The 21,865-nt window shown below is 54.4% G+C and overlaps 1 protein-coding gene across 1 annotated transcript; it reads right to left on the reverse strand.

Moving 5' to 3' along the window:
- Positions 1–117: 117 nt before the first annotated feature.
- Positions 118–14,983, reverse strand: LOC121108889. Its single transcript, XM_040657162.2, has 4 exons — positions 14,518–14,983; positions 14,077–14,152; positions 12,948–13,085; positions 118–11,785 (listed from the first exon to the last, which is right to left on the reverse strand). The coding sequence occupies exon 4, from the start codon at positions 11,681–11,683 to the stop codon at positions 8,825–8,827; it is 2,859 nt and encodes a 952-aa protein (XP_040513096.1). The 5' UTR covers positions 11,684–11,785; positions 12,948–13,085; positions 14,077–14,152; positions 14,518–14,983; the 3' UTR covers positions 118–8,824.
- Positions 14,984–21,865: the final 6,882 nt, after the last annotated feature.

Here is a 21,865-nt window from a genome sequence, read left to right on the forward strand (position 1 = left end):
CACCGTGGCCAACCATTGACCATTTGGCACTCAGTTCCCTTCTGGCAGTAGATGTCACTGCAGGAGGGCTGGTTCTGCACACAATGGGGCCACCCATCTGTCATCCTACATGAGCTCCCTTTGGGACACTGCATGTCCTTGCAAGAAGGCTGCCTTGGGACCACCTTGGGTTGAACACATTGAGGCCATCCATCCACCATCTCACACACTGTCCCCTTGGAGCACCGAACATCACTGCAGGTGGGTCTCCTGATGGAAGTCTTGATTTGGACACAATGAGGCCATCCATCCACCATCTGGCACACGGTTCCCTTCTGACACTGAACATCCTGGCATGAGGGCTGGTTCTGAACACAATGGGGCCACCCATCTGTCATCCTACATGAGGACCCCTTGGGACACTGCATGTCCTTGCAAGAAGGCTGCCTTGGGACCACCTTGGGTTGAACGCATTGAGGCCATCCATCCACTATCTGACACACCATCCCCTTGGAGCACCGAACGTCACTGCAGGTGGGTCTCCTGATGGAACTCTTCGTCTGGACACACTGGGGCCAACCATTGACCATCTGGCACACGGTTCCCTTTTGGCATTGGACATCCTGGCAGGAGGGCTGGTTCTGCACACAGTGGGGCCACCCATCTCTTATCCTACACGACGTCCCTTTGGGACACTGCATGTCCTTGCAAGAAGGCTGCCTTGGGACCACCTTGGGTTGCAAACATTGAGGCCATCCATCCACTATCTGACACACCATCACCTTGGAGCACCGAACATCACTGCAGGTGGGTCTCCTGATGGAAGTCTTTGTCTGGACACACTGAGGCCAACCATTCACTGTCTGACACTCCGTTCCCTTTTGGCATTGGACATCCTGGCAGGACGGCTGGTTCTGAACACAATGCGGCCACCCATCTGTCATCCTACATGAGGACCCCTTGGGACACTGCATGTCTTTGCAAGAAGGCTGCCTTGGGACCACCTTGGGTTGAACACACTGAGGCCAACCATCCACCGTCTCACACGCTGAACCTTTGGAACACCGTAGGTCACTACAGGTGGGTCTCCTGATGGAAGTCTTCGTCTGGACACACTGGGGCCAACCATTGACCATCTGGCACACGGTTCCCTTCTGACATTGGACGTCCTGGCATGAGGGCTGGTTCTGCACACAGTGGGGCCACCCATCTGTCATCCTACACGACGTCCCTTTGGGACACTGCATGTCCTTGCAAGAAGGCTGCCTTGGGGCCACCTTGGGTTGCAAACATTGAGGCCATCCATCCACCATCTCACACACTGTCCCCTTGGAGCACCGAACATCACTACAGGTGGGTCTCCTGATAGAGGTCTTGATTTGGACACAATGAGGCCATCCATCCACCATCTGGCACACGGTTCCCATCTGACACTGGACATCCTGGCAGGAGGGCTGGTTCTGAACACAATGGGGCCACCCATCTGTCATCCTACATGAGGACCCCTTGGGACACTGCATGTCCTTGCAAGAAGGCTGCCTTGGGACCACCTTGGGTTGAACGCATTGAGGCCATCCATCCACTATCTGACACACCGTCCCCTTGGAGCACCGAACGTCACTACAGGTGGGTCTCCTGATGGAACTCTTCGTCTGGACACACTGGGGCCAACCATTGACCATCTGGCACACGGTTCCCTTTTGACATTGGACATCCTGGCAGGAGGGCTGGTTCTGCACACAGTGGGGCCACCCATCTGTCATCCTACATGAGGACCCCTTGGGACACTGGATATCTCGGCAAGAAGGCTGCTTTGGGACCACCTTGGGTTGAACACATCGAGGCCATCCATCCTCCATCTGACACACCGTCCCCTTGGAGCACCGAACATCACTACAGGTGGGTCTCCTGACAGAAGTCTTGATTTGGACACAATGAGGCCATCCATCCACCATCTGGCACACAGTTCCCTTCTGACATTGGATATCATGACAGGAGGGCTGGTTCTGCACACAGTGGGGCCACCCATCTGTCATCCTACACGACGTCCCTTTGGGGCACTGAATGTCCTTGCAAGAAGGCTGCTTTGGGACCACCTTGAGTTCGACACACTGAGGCCATCCATCCACCATCTCACACACTGAACCTTTGGAGCACCGAACGTCACTACAGGTGGGTCTCCTGATGGAAGTCTTCATCTGGACACACTGAGGCCAACCATTCACCATCAGACACTCCGTTCCCTTCTGACAATGAACATCCTGGCAGGAGGGCTGGTTCTGCACACAGTGGGGCCATCCATCTCTTACCCTACATGAGGTCCCTTTGGGACACTGCATGTCGTTGCAAGAAGGCTGCTTTGGGGCCACCTTGGGTTGCACACACTGGGGCCAACCATCCACCGTCTCACACACTGAACCTTTGGAACACCGTAGGTCACTGCAGGTGGGTCTCCTGATGGAAGTCTTCATCTGGACACAATGAGGCCATCCATCCACCATCTGGCACACAGTTCCCTTCTGACATTGGACATCCTGGCAGGAGGGCTGGTTCTGCACACAGTGGGGCCACCCATCTGTCATTCTGCATGAGGTCCCTTTTGGGCACTGCATGTCCCTGCAAGAAGGTTGCCTTGGGACCACCTTGGGTTGAACACATTGAGGCCAACCATCCACCATCTCACACACTGAACCTTTGGAGCACCGAACATCACTACAGGTGGGTCTCCTGATAGAGGTCTTGATTTGGACACAATGAGGCCATCCATCCACTGTCTGACACTCCATTCCCTTCTGACATTGGATATCATGACAGGAGGGCTGGTTCTGCACACAGTGGGGCCACCCATCTCTGATCTGACATGAGGTCCCTTTGGGACACTGCATGTCCTTGCAAGAAGGCTGCCTTGGGACCACCTTGGGTTGAACACACTGGGGCCAACCATCCACCGTCTCACACACTGAACCTTTGGAACACCGTAGGTCACTACAGGTGGGTCTCCTGATGGAAGTCTTGATTTGGACACAATGAGGCCATCCATCCACCATCTGGCACACAGTTCCCTTCTGACACTGGACATCCTGGCAGGAGGGCTGGTTCTGCACACAGTGGGGCCACCCATCTCTGATCCTACACGACGTCCCTTTGGGGCACTGAATGTCCTTGCAAGAAGGCTGCTTTGGGACCACCTTGGGTTGCAAACATTGAGGCCATCCATCCACCATCTCACACACTGTCCCCTTGGAGCAGTGAACATCACTGCAGGTGGGTCTCCTGATGGAACTCTTCATCTGGACACAATGAGGCCATCCATCCACCATCTGGCACACGGTTCCCTTCTGACACTGAACATCCTGGCAGGAGGGCTGGTTCTGCACACAGTGGGGCCACCCATCTGTCATTCTGCATGAGGTCCCTTTTGGGCACTGCATGTCCCTGCATGAAGGTTGCCTTGGGGCCACCTTGGGTTGAAGACACTGAGGCCATCCATCCACCATCTGACACACCGTCCCCTTGGAGCACCGAACATCACTACAGGTGGGTCTCCTGACAGAGGTCTTGATTTGGACACACTGAAGCCAACCATTCACCATCTGGCACTCCGTTCCCTTCTGACATTGGATATCATGACAGGACGGCTGGTTCTGCACACAGTGGGGCCATCCATCTGTCATCCTACATGAGCTCCCTTTGGGACACTGCATGTCCTTGCAAGAAAGCTGCTTTGGGACCACCTTGGGTTGAACACATTGAGGCCATCCATCCACCATCTCACACACTGTCCCTTTGGAGCACCGAACATCACTGCAGGTGGGTCTCCTGATGGAAGTCTTCGTCTGGACACAATGAGGCCATCCATCCACCATCTGGCACACGGTTCCCTTCTGACATTGGACATCCTGGCAGGACAGCTGGTTCTGCACACAGTGGGGCCACCCATCTGTCATCCTACATGACGTCCCTTTGGGACACTGAAAGTCCTTGCAAGAAGGCTGCTTTGGGACCACCTTGGGTTGAACACATCGAGGCCATCCATCCTCCATCTGACACACCGTCCCCTTGGAGCACCGAACGTCACTACAGGTGGGTCTCCTGATGGAAGTCTTGATTTGGACACAATGAGGCCATCCATCCACCATCTGGCACTCGGTTCCCTTCTGACATTGGACGTCCTGGCAGGAGGGCTGGTTCTGCACACAGTGGGGCCACCCATCTGTCATCCTACACGAGGCCCCCTTGGGACACTGCATGTCCTTGCAAGAAGGCTGCCTTTGGGCCACCTTGATTTGAACACACTGAGGCCATCCATCCACCATCTCACACACTGAACCTTTGGAGCACCGAACGTCACTACAGGTGGGTCTCCTGATGGAAGACTTTGTCTGGACACACTGAGGCCAACCATTGACCATCTGGCACACGGTTCCCTTCTGACATTGGATATCATGACAGGAGGGCTGGTTCTGCACACAGTGGGGCCATCCATCTGTCATCCTACATGAGGTCCCTTTGGGACACTGCATGTCGTTGCAAGAAGGCTGCTTTGGGGCCACCTTGGGTTGCAAACATTGAGGCCATCCATCCACCATCTCACACACAGTCCCCTTGGAACAATGGACATCACTACAGGTGGGTCTCCTGATGGAAGTCTTAATTTGGACGCACTGTGGCCAACCATCCACCATCACACACTCCGTTCCCTTCTGACATTGGACATCCTGGCAGGAGGGCTGGTTCTGCACACAGTGGGGCCATCCATCTCTTATCCGACATGAGGTCCCTTTGGGACACTGCACGTCCCTGCAGGAATGTTGCCTTTTTGTCATCTTGGGTTGGACACACCGTGGCCAACCATCCACCATCTGGCATGTGGATCCCTTCTGGCACTGGATGTCACTGCAGGTAGGTTGATTTTGGACACACTGGGGATGTCCATCCACCATCTTACACGTAGTTCCCTTCGGACAATGGAGGTCACTGCAGGAAGGTCTCCTTGGGGCCACCTTGAGTTGGATGCAGCGTGGCCATCCATCCACCATCTGGCACGTGGTTCCCTTGGAGCACTGGATGTCACTGCAGCTGGGCTGGTCATGGACACACTGGGGATGTCCATCCACCATCTTACACGTAGTTCCCTTGGAACAATGGAGGTCACTGCAGGAAGGTTGCCTTGGGGCCACCTTGAGTTGGATGCAGCGTGGCCAACCATCCACCATCTGGCACGTGGTGCCCTTGGAGCACTGGATGTCACTGCAGGTAGGTTGATTTTGGACACACTGAGGATGTCCATCTATCATCTTACAAGTAGTTCCCTTGGGACAGTGCATGTCATTGCAGGAAGGCTGCCTTGGAGATACTTTGAGTTGGACACACCGTGGCCAACCATCCACCATCTGGCACGTGGTTCCCTTGGAGCACTGGATGTCACTGCAGGTGGGCTGGTTTTGGACACACTGGGGATGTCCATCCATCATTTTACACGTGGTTCCTTTAGGGCAGTGGAGGTCACTGCAGGAAGGTCTCCTTGGAGATACCTTGAGTTGGACGCAGCGTGGCCAACCATCCACCATCTGGCACGTGGTTCCTTTCTGGCACTGGATGTCACTGCAGGTAGGTTGATTTTGGACACACTGGGGATGTCCATCTATCATCTTACAAGTAGTTCCCTTGGGACAATGGAGGTCACTGCAGGAAGGCTGCCTTGGAGATACCTTGAGTTGGATGCAACGTGGCCAACCATCCACCATCTGGCACGTGGTTCCCTTCTGGCAGTGGATGTCACTGCAGGTGGGTTGATTTTGGACACACTGAGGATGTCCATGCACCATCTTGCACGTGGTTCCTTTAGGGCAATGGATGTCACTGCAGGAAGGCTTCCTTGGGGCCACCTTGAGTTGGACGCACCGTGGCCAACCATCCACCATCTGGCACGTGGTCCCCTTGGAGCACTGGATCTCACTGCAGCTGGGCTGGTCATGGACACACTGGGGATGTCCATCCATCATCTTACACGTGGTTCCTTTAGGGCAGTGGAGGTCACTGCAGGAAGGCTTCCTTGGAGATACCTCGAGTTGGACACACCGTGGCCAACCATCCACCATCTGGCACGTGGTTCCTTTTTGGCACTGGATGTCACTGCAGGTGGGCTGGTCATGGACACAGTGGGGATGTCCATCCATCATCTTACAAGTAGTTCCCTTGGGACAGTGGAGGTCACTGCAGGAAGGCTTCCTTGGAGATACCTTGAGTTGGATGCAACGTGGCCAACCTTCCACCATCTGGCACGTGGTTCCCTTGGAGCAATGGATGTCACTGCAGGTGGGCTGGTCATGGACACACTGGGGATGTCCATCCACCATCTTACACGTGGTTCCTTTAGGGCAGTGGAGGTCACTGCAGGAAGGTTGCCTTGGGGCAACCTTGAGTTGGATGCAGCGTGGCCATCCATCCACCATCTGGCACGTGGTTCCTTTCTGGCACTGGATGTCACTGCAGGTAGGTTGATTTTGGACGCATTGGGGATGTCCATCCATCATCTTACAAGTAGTGCCCTTCGGACAATGGAGGTCACTGCAGGAAGGCTTCCTTGGAGATACCTTGAGTTGGATGCAGCGTGGCCAACCATCCACCATCTGGCACGTGGTTCCCTTCTGGCACTGGATGTCACTGCAGGTGGGCTGGTCATGGACACATTGGGGATGTCCATCTATCATCTTACACGTGGTTCCTTTAGGGCAGTGAAGGTCACTGCAGGAAGGCTTCCTTGGAGATACCTTGAGTTGGATGCAACGTGGCCAACCATCCAACATCTGGCACGTGGTTCCCTTCTGGCACTGGATGTCACTGCAGGTAGGTTGATTTTGGACGCACTGGGGATGTCCATCCACCATCTTACACGTGGTTCCTTTAGGGCAGTGGAGGTCACTGCAGGAAGGTCTCCTTGGGGCCACCTTGAGTTGGATGCAGCGTGGCCAACCATCCACCATCTGGCACGTGGTTCCCTTGGAGCACTGGATGTCACTGCAGGTGGGCTGGTCATGGACACATTGGGGATGTCCATCCACCGTCTTACACGTAGTTCCCTTGGGACAATGGAGGTCGCTGCAGGAAGGCTGCCTTGGAGATACCTTGAGTTGGACACACCGTGGCCAACCATCCACCATCTGGCACGTGGTTCCCTTGGGACAATGGAGGTCACTGCAGGAAGGTCTCCTTGGGGCCACCTTGAGTTGGATGCAGCGTGGCCATCCATCCACCATCTGGCACGTGGTTCCTTTCTGGCACTGGATGTCACTGCAGGTAGGTTGATTTTGGATGCATTGGGGATGTCCATCCATCATCTTACAAGTAGTGCCCTTCGGACAATGGAGGTCACTGCAGGAAGGCTGCCTTGGAGATACCTTGATTTGGATGCAGCGTGGCCATCCATCCACCATCTGGCACGTGGTTCCCTTGGAGCACTGGATGTCACTGCAGGTGGGCTGGTCATGGACACACTGGGGATGTCCATCCATCATCTTACACGTAGTTCCCTTGGGACAGTGGAGGTCACTGCAGGAAGGTCTCCTTGGGGCCACCTTGAGTTGGACACACCGTGGCCAACCATCCACCATCTGGCACGTGGTTCCTTTCTGGCACTGGATGTCACTGCAGGTGGGTTGATTTTGGACACACTGAGGATGTCCATGCACCATCTTGCACGTGGTTCCTTTAGGGCAATGGATGTCACTGCAGGAAGGCTTCCTTGGGGCCACCTTGAGTTGGACGCACCGTGGCCAACCTTCCACCATCTGGCACGTGGTCCCCTTGGAGCACTGGATGTCACTGCAGCTGGGCTGGTCATGGACACACTGGGGATGTCCATCCATCATCTTACACGTGGTTCCTTTAGGGCAGTGGAGGTCACTGCAGGAAGGCTTCCTTGGAGATACCTCGAGTTGGACACACCGTGGCCAACCATCCACCATCTGGCACGTGGTTCCTTTTTGGCACTGGATGTCACTGCAGGTGGGTTGGTCATGGACACACTGGGGATGTCCATCCACCATCTTACAAGTAGCTCCTTTTGGACAGTGAAGGTCACTGCAGGAAGGCTGCCTTGGAGATACCTTGAGTTGGATGCAGCGTGGCCAACCATCCACCATCTGGCACGTGGTTCCCTTGGAGCAATGGATGTCACTGCAGCTGGGCTGGTCATGGACACACTGGGGATGTCCATCCATCATCTTACACGTGGCCCCTTTAGGACAGTGGATGTCCCTGCAAGAAGGTCGCCTTGGGGCCACCTTGATTTGGATGCAGCGTGGCCAACCATCCACCATCTGGCACGTGGTCCCCTTCTGGCAGTGGATGTTGCTGCAAGAGAGCGGTTCGTGGGCACATTTTGGCCAACCGTTGACCATCTTGCACACGGTGCCCAGGGAACATTGGATGTCCCCACATGATGGTATGGGGCCAACACATTTGGGCCACCCCTCCAGCATTTTGCACACCATCCCCTTTTGGCAACGGATGTCCTCACAGGTCGGGGTCGTCTGAACGGTTGGCACGTGGGGCGCCTTGGTGGGACCACACCATGGCCAGTCGTTGACCATGTGGCACACGGTTCCCTTCTGGCACTGGATGTCATGGCAGGAGGGCGGGTTGTGGACGCAGTGGGGTTGGCCGTCGGTCACCTTGCACGAGGTCCCTTTGGGACAGGGGAAATCCCGGCAAGGTTGTCCCTGGGATGCCTTGCTTTGGACGCACCGTGGCCAACCGTCGACTATTTGGCACTCAGTTCCCTTCTGGCATTGGATGGCGCTGCAGGAGGGAGCGAGGTGGACGCAGTGGGGCCACCCATCTCTCATCTGGCACGTGGTCCTCTTGGGGCAGTGCACTCTGCAAGAAGGCTGCGCTGGGGACATCTTGCTTGGCACACAGCGAGGCGAACCGCCCTCCATCCTGCACGCCGTCCCGCTCTCGCAGGGGACGTTGTCGCAAGAGAGAGCCGGCGATGGAGGCACTTCCCTGCGGAGGAGCAACTTGTGCACACACTTGGGCCACCCCTCCACCATCTGGCAACGGGTCCCCTTCTGGCAGCGGATATCCCGGCAGCTCGGCGAGACGTGCACGCAGCGAGGCCAGTCGTCCACCATCTTGCACCGTGTGCCCTCCTCGCAGCTGAGGTGACGGCAGGAAGGTTTGGGGATGCAGCGTGGTTTCCCGGCCACCATCTGGCACCGCGTCCCTTCCTTGCAGGGGAACACCCGACACGATGGGACGGGGACGCACTGAGGCCACCCACCCAGCATCCTGCATCGCGTTCCGGCCTTGCAGTGGAAGTTGTTGCAGGAAGGCAACGGGACGCATTTGGGGACCCCGTCCACCACCTTGCACCGAGTTCCTGCACCACAACGGGTGTTCTTGCAGGAAGGCAATGGGACGCATTGGGGCCACCCACCCACCATCCTGCACGCCGTTCCCGTGTTGCATTGGAAGTTGTTGCAGGAAGGCAACGGGACGCATTTGGGTATCCCATCCACCACCTTGCACCGAGTTCCTTCACCGCAGCGGGTGTTCTTGCAGGATGGCAATGGGATGCACTGGGGAGATCCATGCACCATCCTGCACTGTGTTCCTGCTTCACAACGGGTGTTCTTGCAGGATGGCAACGGGATGCACTGGGGTGATCCATGCACCATCTTGCATTCTGTTCCTGCTTCACAACGGGTGTTCTTGCATGATGGTAATGGGATGCACTGTGGTGATCCATGCACCATCCTGCACTGTGTTCCTGCTTCACAACGGGTGTTCTTGCAGGATGGCAACGGGATGCACTGGGGTGACCCATGCACCATCTTGCATTCTGTGCCTGCTTCACAACGGGTGTTCTTGCATGATGGTAATGGGATGCACTGTGGTGATCCATGCACCATCCTGCACTGTGTTCCTGCTTCACAACGGGTGTTCTTGCAGGTTGGCAACGGGATGCACTTGGGCCATCCGCCCACCATCTTGCACTCTGTGCCCGCATCACAACGGATGTTCTTGCAGGATGGCAATGGGACGCATTTGGGCACACCCTCCACCATCTTACACTCCGTTCCAGATTCGCAGCGGGTGTTTTTGCAGGAAGGAAGAGGAACACATTTGGGTGATCCATGCACCATCTTGCATTCTGTGCCTGCTTCACAACGCGTGTTCTTGCATGAAGGCAATGGGATGCACTGGGGAGATCCAAGCACCATCCTGCACACTGTTCCTGCTTCACAACGCATGCTCTTGCATGAAGGCAATGGGATGCATTGGGGAGATCCGTGCACCATCTTGCATTCTGTTCCTGCTTCACAACGCGTGTTCTTGCATGAAGGCAATGGGATGCACTGGGGAGATCCGTGCACCATCTTGCATTCTGTGCCTGCTTCACAACGCGTGTTCTTGCATGAAGGCAATGGGATGCACTGGGGAGATCCAAGCACCATCCTGCACACTGTTCCTGCTTCACAACGCATGCTCTTGCATGAAGGCAATGGGATGCATTGGGGAGATCCGTGCACCATCTTGCATTCTGTTCCTGCTTCACAACGCGTGTTCTTGCATGAAGGCAATGGGATGCATTGGGGAGATCCGTGCACCATCTTGCATTCTGTGCCTGCTTCACAACGCGTGTTCTTGCATGAAGGTAATGGGATGCACTGGGGAGATCCATGCACCATCTTGCACTGTGTTCCTGCTTCACAACGCGTGTTTTTGCATGAAGGCAGTGGGATGCACTGGGGAGATCCGTGCACCATCCTGCACTGTGTTCCTGCTTCACAACGGGTGTTCTTGCATGAAGGCAGTGGGATGCACTGGGGAGATCCGTGCACCATCCTGCACTGTGTTCCTGCTTCACAACGGGTGTTCTTGCATGAAGGCAGTGGGATGCACTGGGGAGATCCGTGCACCATCTTGCATTCTGTGCCTGCTTCACAACGGGTGTTCTTGCAGGATGGCAATGGGATGCACTGTGGTGATCCATGCACCATCTTGCATTCTGTTCCTCCTTCACAACGGGTGTTCTTACAGGAAGGCAAAGGGATGCACTGGGGAGATCCATGCACCATCTTGCATTCTGTGCCTGCTTCACAACGGGTGTTCTTGCACGAAGGCAATGGGATGCATTGGGGTGATCCATGCACCATCCTGCACTCTGTTCCTGCTTCACAACGGGTGTTCTTGCATGAAGGCAATGGGATGCACTGTGGTGATCCATGCACCATCTTGCACTCTGTTCCCTCATCGCAACGGGTGTTCTTGCACGAAGGCAATGGGATGCATTGGGGTGATCCATGCACCATCCTGCACTCTGTTCCTGCTTCACAACGGGTGTTCTTGCATGAAGGCAATGGGATGCACTGTGGTGATCCATGCACCATCTTGCACTCTGTTCCCTCATCGCAACGGGTGTTCTTGCACGAAGGCAATGGGATGCATTGGGGTGATCCATGCACCATCCTGCACTCTGTTCCTGCTTCACAACGGGTGTTCTTGCATGAAGGCAATGGGATGCACTGTGGTGATCCATGCACCATCTTGCACTCTGTTCCCTCATCGCAACGGGTGTTCTTGCACGTAGGCAGTGGGATGCACTGGGGTGACCCATCCACCATCTTACATTCCGTTCCAGCACCACAACGGGTGTTCTTACAGGAAGGCAGAGGGATGCACTGGGGTGACCCATTCACCATCCTGCACTCCGTTCCTGCTTCACAACGGGTGTTCTTGCATGAAGGCAATGGGACGCATCTGGGCCGCCCGTGCAGCATCTGGCACTCTGTTCCAGCTTCACAATGGAAATCCTTGCATGAGTACTACAGGACACACACGAGGCACCCATCCACCATCCCACATTCCGATCCCAAATCACAACCAGTCTTCCAAGATGATGGCAAAGGGATGAAATGGGATATCCCACCCACCATCCCATGCTCTGCTCCCAAATCACAAAGGGAATCCTTCCTTGATGGCAATGGGGTGAAATGGGACATTCCCATCCACCATCCCACACTCTGATCCCACATCACAACCAGTCTTCCAAGATGATGGCAAAGGGATGAAATGGGATATCCCACCCACCATCCCGTGCTCTGATCCCAAAACACAAAGGGAATCCTTCCTTGATGGCAATGGGGTGAAATGGGACATTCCCACCCACCATCCCACACTCTGATCCCACATCACAACCAGTCTTCCATGATGATGGCAAAGGGATGAAATGGGATATCCCACCCACCACCCCGTGCTCTGATCCCAAATCATAAAGGGAATCCTTCCTTGATGGCAATGGGGTGAAATGGGACGTTCTCATCCACCATCCCACGCTCTGATCCCAAATCACAAAGGGAATCCTTCCTTGATGGCAGTGGGATGAAATGGGACGTTCCCATCCACCATCCACGCTCTGATCCCAAATCACAAAGGGAATCCTTCCTTGATGGCAATGGGGTGAAATGGGACATTCCCACCCACCATCCCGTGCTCTGATCCCAAATCACAAAGGGAATCCTTCCTTGATGGTGATGGGATGAAATGGGATATCCCACCCACCATCCCGTGCTCTGATCCCAAATCACAAAGGGAATCCTTCCTTGATGGCAGTGGGGTGAAATGGGACGTCCCCATCCACCATCCCACGCTCCGATCCCAAATCACAACCAGTCTTCCAAGATGATGGCAAAGGGATGAAATGGGATATCCCACCCACCATCCCGTGCTCTGATCCCAAATCACAAAGGGAATCCTTCCTTGATGGCAGTGGGGTGAAATGGGACATTCCCACCCACCATCCCACGCTCCGATCCCAAATCACGACTGGTAATCCTACAGGATGGCAATGGGATGAATTGGGACCTCCCCCCCCCCCCACCCCTCACTCCATTCCCATATCCCAGTGGATGCCCATATGGGAACGAAACGGACCGTGCTCCCCAACACGCCCTGCGTACCTTTTGGGCACGGGTAGTTCTTGCACGAGGGCACTGTGACACATTTGGGTCCATCATCCAAAACCCTACAAACCATCCCAGGTCCACAGCGGACCCCAGAGCACAGCTTGTTGCTGGTGTGGGGCTGTGGGTCTGCACCTGGGAACGACAAGGAGGCGGTGAGCCACAGTCCCGTATCAGACAGCGGAGAATCCACTCCTTACCAAACAAGGCGACTTTCGTGCCAAAAAAAAAGGCAGAAATTCCCAACGTTTTTCCCTCTCTTCCCTCTAAAAACTTCCCTCTTCCCTCCTAAAAACCCTTCAGTGCATAATCCCCAAAGAAATATACGGTGGGGATTCTCTAGGGGCATGTATATGGGTTGGGTTGCTGTGCACCCCTGGGGAAAAGGGGATGGTGCAATTAGGGGGGCTGAGTAGTTTGGGAGCTAAAAACACCAAATCTGAACACTGGGAATAAAAAGGGAGAACTGTGAAGAAAGGGTGGGTGGGCTCTGGGGTTGGATATGGCAGATTTGGGGTCAAAAAGGCAAAGCAAGGAAAGGGCGGGTGGATTTTGGGGTCATAAATGTCGAATTCGGGATCAAAAAGGAAAGGGTGGATGGATTTTGCAGTTGGAAATGACAGATTTGGGGCCAAAAAAGAAAGAGTAGGTGGATTTTGGGGTTGGAAATGCCAGGTTTGGGATTGGAAGCATAAAGCAGGGGAAAGGGTGGATGGATTTTGGGGCTGGAAATGGCAGATTCGGGGCCGGAGGTGGAAAGTAGGGGAAAGGGTGGGTGGATTTTGGGGATAGAGATGCCAGATATAGGGTTGAAGGAAGAGTTGCTGTGAAAGGGTGGATGGATTTTGGGGTTGGAAATGGCAGATTCGGGGCTGGAGGTGGAAAGGAAGAATTGCAAGGAAAGGGTGGATGGATTTTGGGGTTGGAAATGGCAGATTTGGGGTTGAAAAGGTAGAGTAGCTGTGAAGGGGTGGGTGGATCTGGAGCCTGGAAGTGCGAATTTTGGGGGTCGGAGGTGGAAGCTGGGAGGAGGGTGGGGAAGGAGGACCCCCCGGGGATAAAGATGGAGAGGGATGGGGTGGGATTTGGGTGAAAAAAACAGCGATTTTGGCCCAATGGGACTCACCACATCGCAGCAGGAACCAACTCCAGAGGAGAACCAGGCCGTGAAGTACCATCTTCACCACTCCTCAGAGAGGACTCTAAGAAGGTTTGGGGTTGGGATGGTCATTACCCCATGGACACCACAGAGCTCCTGAGGGAAGGGGAAGGGCGAGGAAAGGACCCCCGCCCCCCCCCCCCCCCGCTGCAGTTTGGGTCCATTCCCACCTTAAATGGGGCGTCTGATGGAGGGGATCCCACCCTGTCCCCCTGTAATCCACGGGTGGGCAACGGACCCCATTCTCCTTCGCAGAACCCATTCCCACCCATCAGGACGGGATCCCTACAGCAAGGACCCATCCCAGCCCACTAAAAGAAGGGGGTGAGGGACCACCATGCCCAGCGTGCACCACAGACCCCATAACCCCACCCCAAAAGGAGGGAAACCCAGGGGTCCAGCACTCACCATGCCGGAGCTGTAGAGCTGAGCCTCCTCAGAAGGTTCCGAGTTTTTGTAGCAGCCAAGGGGGTGGCTCCAACCAATGGGATGTGGGTTCCACCCCCCGTTCCCCCCAACCCCCCCCCCTCCAAGGCCACCCCCACTGGTCCCCATGAAGGGGGTGGGTCCTGGGGGCACGTTGGTCTTTGGGGCAGAGATAAGATCTGGGGCTGGGTGGATTTGGGTCAGAGCTGGCGCCAGTGGGGCGGCGGAGGGGGGGGTGGTGGTTTTGGGGGGGATGGTGGTGACCGGCCTGTGGTCTCTCCATTCATCTGTCCATCCGTCCGTCCATCCGTCCATCCGTCCGTCCATCTGTATGTGCATCCACTTGTCTGTCCATCCCGTATGTCCGTCCGTCCGTCCTTCCATCCCTCCAACAGTTCTTTCCTCTGCTGATCCCTCCATCCTTCCGTTCCTCCACCCATCCTCCCATCCCACGATCCCACAATCCACCCCCCCCCCCACACACCCCGTTCCACCCACCCCACCATCCCTCCATCCATTCTTCCACCCATCACTCCATCCGTTTCACCGGCAGTTCCTTCATTGATCCCCTTTGCCACCCATTCCTCCATACATCTTTCCATCCAATGACCATTCCATCTGCCCAGTGACCCCTCGCGCCATTTTTCCATCCATCCACCATTTTTTTCTGTCCATCCCTCTCTCTGTCCACTCAACTCCCCAACAATTCATTCCTGTTGACCCCTCTATCTATCCCTCCATCCACCCTTCCACCCATTGACCCCTCCATGCACCCTTCCATCCATCCAACAGTTCTTTCCTCCGTTCATCCCTCCATCCACATGTTCCTCCATCCACCCATCCATCCGTTGATCATTTCATCCATCCAACATCCTCTCCATCCATCCAACAGTCCATCCCTCCCTCCCTCCCTCCCTCCATCCATCCATCCATCCATCCATCCATCCATCCATCCATCCATCCATCCAACATCCTCTCCATCCATCCAACAGTCCATCCCTCCATCCATCCATCCATCCATCCATCCATCCATCCATCCATCCATCCATCCATCCAACATCCTCTCCATCCATCCAACAGTCCATCCCTCCCTCCATCCATCCATCCACCCAAATATCCCTCAATCCATCCAACAGTCCATCCCTCCATCCATCCCTCCATCCCTCCATCCCTCCATCCCTCCATCCATCCCTCCATCCATCCATCCCTCCATCCGTCCACCCATCCATCCATCCGCCCATCCAACGATTCTTCCATCCATCCCACGTTTCCTCCATTCATCCACCGTTCCCTCCGTCCACCCAACATCCCCTCCATCCCTCCACTGATCCCTCCAACGCTCCATCCCTCCACCCACCCATCCCTCCACCCACCCATCCCACATTCCCCCCATCCATCCATCAATTTCTCCCTCCCTCCCTCCCTTTCTCCATCCCGCTGTCCCACCACCCCCTCTCCGCTCCCTTCCCACTCCCTCCACCCTCAGTCCCCTCCTCATCTGCCCCATAGACCCCTTTCCCACCCTCCCACCCCCCCAGGACCCATTCGGCTGGACCCGATGTGGGGCAGGGCCGTGTTTGGGGACGCTCGGGTCCCTCTGCTCTCCTGCTCGGGATAATTGGGAACTCGAGGGAGCCTTTTGTTCTCTGGAACAATAGATATGGACGAAGGGGGGGGGGGGAGGGGTGGGGGGAGAGGACCCATTTGGGCTGTGGGGCTGCGGGTCCAATTCTTTGTAGACCCATCACCTGAATGGGTATGGGGGGAGCCTGGCTGCATCAGAAAGGACCCCCCCCAAAAAAAAGCAATCCTGAATGATCTCCTCAAGGAACCCCCCCACCCGTCACCCCATCAGGACCCAAAAGTATGGTCGCCCCCTCCCACTCCCCCTCTCCCCCCCCCCCCCCCCATTTTGTCCCAGGGCACCCCATAAGCACCCATGTGGTCACCCTCTCCTCAAATCAATATATCCTTTGGGGAAAGGGGGGGGGGGTCCTGTCCCCAATCTCCTTCGACCCTGGGGGACCCTGGCGTGGGGGGAGGTCATCCCCACCCCCTTGGGGACCTCCCATGCTCCCTAAGGGACGCGAATGACCCTCCCCACCCCAGAGACATGGGGAGCCCCTCCTCACACCCCCACTAATTCTTAAGACCTAAGAGTTGGGGAGGTGCGTGAGGGGGTGGGGGTTGGGGACGAGCCCCCTCCCCCCCCACTCCCCAAGGTGTCCCCAAGAGGCTATCGGTCAGCCCCACCTTCGTTAGCACTAATTGCTGAGCAAATGAACATAGCAGCACCGGGGCATGATGGCCCAGAGATCCGCTAACGAGGGGGCCCAGATGCTGGGATCCCCCTCCCCATTATCCCCATGGAAGGGTTGGGGGTGCTACGTGGGTAGGATTTAGAAGGGGGGGGGGGGGTATGGGAAATTTGGGAGGTGAATTTTGGGGGTCCCTGGAGGAGGTTGGGTGTTCATGGGGTGGTTTGGGGGATCCTGGAGTGATTCGGGAGGGGTCCTGATGTGGTTTGGGGTGGCTCATGGGAGGCTGGGGGGGCCCTAAAGGGGTTGGGGGGGTTCCTGGGGTGGTTTTGGGGGTCCTGGGGTGATTTGGGGAGGGGTCCTGATGTGGTTTCAGGGGCTCATGGGGGGTTGGGGAGGTTCCTGGGATGATCTTCAGGGGGTCCTGATGTGGTTCTGGGGGGCTCGTGGGGGGGTGTTGGGGGTCCTAAAGGGGTTGGGGGGGTCCCTGGGATGACCTGCGGGGGTCCTGGTATGGTTTGGGGGGGCTCACGGGGGGTTGGGGGGGTTCCTGGGATGGGTTTGAGGGTTCCTGGGATGATTTTGGGGGCCCTGGGGTGATCTTGGGGGGGTGGGGGGGTCCTGATGTGGTTTTGGAGTCCATGGAGGGTTTGGGGGCGCCATGGGGTGGGTTTGGGGTCATTGGAGCAATTTGTGGGGTCTCCAAAGGGATTACAATGAATTTTTAGGAGCATGTCGGGGGGGGGGGGGGGGGAAGGGGGGGGGGGTCCTTGATTTGGTTTTGGGGGAACAAAGTGTTTTTCAGGGTCTCTTGTAGGGGGTGTTGGGGGTCCGTGGAAGGTTAGGATGCAACCTGGGGTGGGTTTTGGGGGCCCTTGGAGCAATTTGGGGGTCCCAGGAGGAATTCCAGGGGTCACGGAGGTGATGATCGAGGGGAAGGGTCCCCGGGGGGGGGGGGGGGGGGGTTGAGGGGGGGGGTCCTGGGGGGTCTCAGGGGCACTTGAAGGAGTCCCGAGGGTGGTTTGGGGTGGGGGGAATGGTCCTTGTGCGGATCTGGGGGCTCTTAGGGGAAATGTAGGGGCTCAGTGGGGCGTTGGGGTGGGGTCCTTGGAGCCAATACCCCCTAAATATCCAAATTCCCCCCAAAATACCCCGAATTCCCCCCAAATACCCCAAATATGCCCCAAATACCTCAATTCCCCCAATACCCCAACGCCTTCAAAATACCCCAAATTCCCCCCCCAAAATCCCAATACCCCCAAACACCCCAATTCTCCCCAATACTCCAAAATACCCCATTGTCCCCAAATATCCCAAATCCCCCCCAAATCCCCCCAGTTTGCAGCTGCATTCCTGTTTGCTCTTGCAGTTGAGTTTTCCCTCGCGACCGCGTTTGCATCTGCATTTACTTCTGCATTTGCAATCGCATTTTCGTTTGCACTTCCAATTGCATTTGCGATTGCGTTTGCTTCTGCAATTGCACCGGGGGAAACCATTGCACTCCTTGCATTTGCAACAAGCCGAAGCATTGCACTCTTTGCATTTGCACCAGGCTCTGTCGCTGCCGTTTTCTTGCATTTGCAGCAGGTGGAGGCATTGCACTTTTGCATTTGCTCCAGGGACAATGCTTACGCCCTCTGTTTGCATTGGCAGCAGGGAGAGCAGCGTTGCAACCTGTGCTTGCAGCAGGTGGGAGCGCCGCCCTGTTTGCATTCGCAGGGTGTGCATTCTGCTGCCTTCCCGCTCAGCCCCAAAACTGCACCTCAAAGTGGAGCTCAGGCGGAGGTTTTGCAGAGGTTGTAGCAAAAAAAACAAATGAATAAATAAACAGTGAAATGAAATAAAATGCAACGGTGGGTTTGTTTCGTTTTGTCTTGCTCTGGTTTGCTCTGTTTTGCAAAACTCGCAGCAAAAAAACAAACAAACAAAAGTGGGAGTTTTGCAGAAGTCGATGCAAAAAAAAAATAGAGAAAAAAGGGGGGCAGTTTTGCAAAAGTTGCAGTGGAAGGTGGGAATTTTGCAAAGGTTGCCGCAGAAAAAGAAATAAAAAGGACTTTTGCATAAATTTGGGGTAAAAGGAAGTGGGAGTTCTGCAAAAGCCGCAGCAAAAAGAAAAAAAAAAGTGAGAGTTTTGCAGAAATCACGGCGAAAATTGGGGGTTTGGGGGAAGTTGCAGCTGAAAAGAGGACTTTTGCATGAATTCCAGGTGAAAGAAAGCGGGGTTTTTTGCAAAAAGATGCGGCTGAAAAGTGGGAGTTTTGCTAAAGTTGCTGCAAAAAAAAAAAATGAAGTTTTCTGCACGAACCCAACTAAAAGAAAGTGGGATTTTTTTTGCAAAAAGATGGGTCCAAAAAGGGGGATTTTTGCAGAAGATGCAGCAAAAAGAAAGAAAGAAAGAAAGAAAGAAAAGAAAAGAAAAGAAAAGAAAAGAAAAGAAAAGAAAAGAAAAGAAAAGAAAAGAAAAGAAAAGAAAAGAAAAGAAAAGAAAAGAAAAGAAAAGAAAGAAAAGAAAAGAAAAGAAAAGAAAAGAAAAGAAAAGAAAAGAAAAGAAAGAAGAGCAGAGAAAAGAAAAGAAGGGAAGGGAAGGGAAGGGAAGGGAAGGGAAGGGAAGGGAAGGGAAGGGAAGGGAAGGGAAGGGAAGGGAAGGGAAGGGAAGGGAAGGGAAGGGAAGGGAAGGGAAGGGAAGGGAAGGGAAGGGAAGGGAAGGGAAGGGAAGGGAAGGGAAGGGAAGGGAAGGGAAGGGAAGGGAAGGGAAGGGAAGGGAAGGGAAGGGAAGGGAAGGGAAGGGAAGGGAAGGGAAGGGAAGGGAAGGGAAGGGAAGGGAAGAGAAGAGAAGAGAAGAGAAGAGAAGAGAAGAGAAGAGAAGAGAAGAGAAGAGAAGAGAAGAGAAGAGAAGAGAAGAGAAGAGAAGAGAAGAGAAGAGAAGAGAAGAGAAGAGAAGAGAAGAGAAGAGAAGAGAAGAGAAGAGAAGAGAAGAGAAGAGAAGAGAAGAGAAGAGAAGAGAAGAGAAGAGAAGAGAAGAGAAGAGAAGAGAAGAGAAGAGAAGAGAAGAGGAGAGAAAAGGAGAGAAAAGGAGAGAAGAAAAAGAAAAAGAAAAAGAAAAAGTAAAAGAAAAAGAAAAAAAAAAGAAAAAGAAAAAGAAAAAGAAAAAAAGAAAAGAGGACTTTTGCACGAATTCCAGGTAAAAGTAAATGGGACTTTGGCAAAAGCGGCAGCAAAACAATTTGTATTACCCCCCCCAACCCCTCCCCCCCCCCCCAACCCGTTGCATCGTCTCCCTGACCCGCCCTGCACGCTTCCTGCTTGCAATCTCAGCCCCGGGGGCCGTGCAAACACAGCTCGGGTTGCAAAAGCACTCCGGGCGCTGCTCCAACCTCTGTCCGGGAAATGGAGCCCTCCCACGCTCTGCTTTCCCGCTCCCTGCTTTGCTTTTGCAATGGGAGAAGTGAGCTGGAATGGGGGGATGGGGGGGGGGGTGATGAGGGGGGGGGGACACTCGATCTTGCTGCGCCCTGGAGGTAAACAAACGGTGCAGAGGGAGCCTTGCACAATCCGCCGTGCTTCGGTTCAGTTCAGTGCGTGGCGTGGGTTTGCAAAGTGCACAGCCGGGGGGTTTTTGCTGGAGGGTTGAAAGGTTCAGTGCTTGGCGTTGTGCTAGGCCTGGCTTGGCATTGCAGTGCCCCTTTGCTTTGCATTGCAGTGCCCCTTTGCTTGGCATTGCAGTGCCCCTTTGCTTTGCATTGCAGTGCACCTTTGCTTGGCATTGCAGTGCCCCTTTGCTTTGCATTGCAGTGCCCCTTTGCTTGGCATTGCAGTGCCCCTTTGCTTTGCATTGCAGTGCACCTTTGCTTTGCATTGCAGTGCCCCTTTGCTTTGCATTGCCCCTTTGCTTTGAATTGCCCCTTTGCTTTGCATTGCAGTGCCCCTTTGCTTTGCATTGCCCCTTTGCTTTACACTGCATTGACAATTTGCTTTGGTTTGCAATGCATTTTCCCTTTGCTTTGCAGTGCCCCTTTGCTTTGCACTGCAACGCCACTTCGCTTTGCATTGCAGTGCCCCTTTGCATTGCATTGCAGTGCCCCTTTGCTTGGCACTGCAGCGCCCCTGTGCTTTTCTTTGACCCTTTGCTTTGCACTGCATTTCCTCTTTGCTTTGCATTGCATTGCCCCTTTGCTTTGCATTGCAGTGCTCCTTTGCTTTGCACTGCAATATCACTTCACTTCGCATTGCATTGCCCACGTGCTTTGCATTGCCCCTTTGCTTTGCTTTGCAAGGCCCTTTTGCTTCGTACCGCATCGTCACTTTGCTTTGTAACGCAGCGTCACTTTGCATAGACCCTTTGCTTTGCATTGCAGTGCCCTTTGCTTTGCGTTGCACTGCAGTGCCCCTTTCCTTTGCACTGCAGCGTCACTTCATTTTGCACTGCAACGCCCCTTTGCTTCTCTTCGCTTTGCACTGCAGTGCCCCTTTTGCTTTCCTTTGCACCGATCCTTTGATTTGTATTGCAGTGCATTTTGCTTTGCATTCCATTTCCCCTCGCCTTGCATTGCAGTTCCCTTTGCTTTGCCTTGCAGTGCTTCTTTTTGGGGTAAAAAACCACCATTTCCCACATTTTCATCCCTTGAATGGAGACGACAGAGCAAATCTTTTGGAACTTGACCTCATCCCATTGTTTTTGGGGGTTATTTGGGGGTTTGGGGGGACTTTGAGTGGCTTTTATGGGGAACGATGAATTCCCAATTGGGGTTTTATCCCAAAATAGCGATTTTTGGAAATGGCATTAAATAGAAATGCCCAAAGAGGGCGACAACGAATGGCACAGAGCGCATTCTGGGGTCAAACAGCCCCAAAAATCACCGATTTGGGGCATAAACGGGAATGGGAAACATTTTGGGGCATCCAATCGGGAAACAGACAGAGACGTCCATGTAAAAAAAAATAATAAAAATAATCAAAAAATGAAGAAATTAAAAGGTAATTAAAAAATTAAAGACATACATGGACGTATCTTGGAGATATAAGAGTACATGCAAAGAAGTGAAGGCGATACGTGGAAAAAAGACATAAAAATA

This window comes from Gallus gallus, unplaced genomic scaffold (genome assembly GCF_016699485.2).
Source record: "Gallus gallus isolate bGalGal1 unplaced genomic scaffold, bGalGal1.mat.broiler.GRCg7b scaffold_47, whole genome shotgun sequence".
Lineage (NCBI taxonomy): Eukaryota > Metazoa > Chordata > Aves > Galliformes > Phasianidae > Gallus > Gallus gallus.

Bases quoted from the DNA above. Each gene is read 5' to 3' on its own strand.
- LOC121108889 (XM_040657162.2), bottom strand. From the start codon at position 11,683: ATGGGTCACCCCAGTGCATCCCTCTGCCTTCCTGTAAGAACACCCGTT.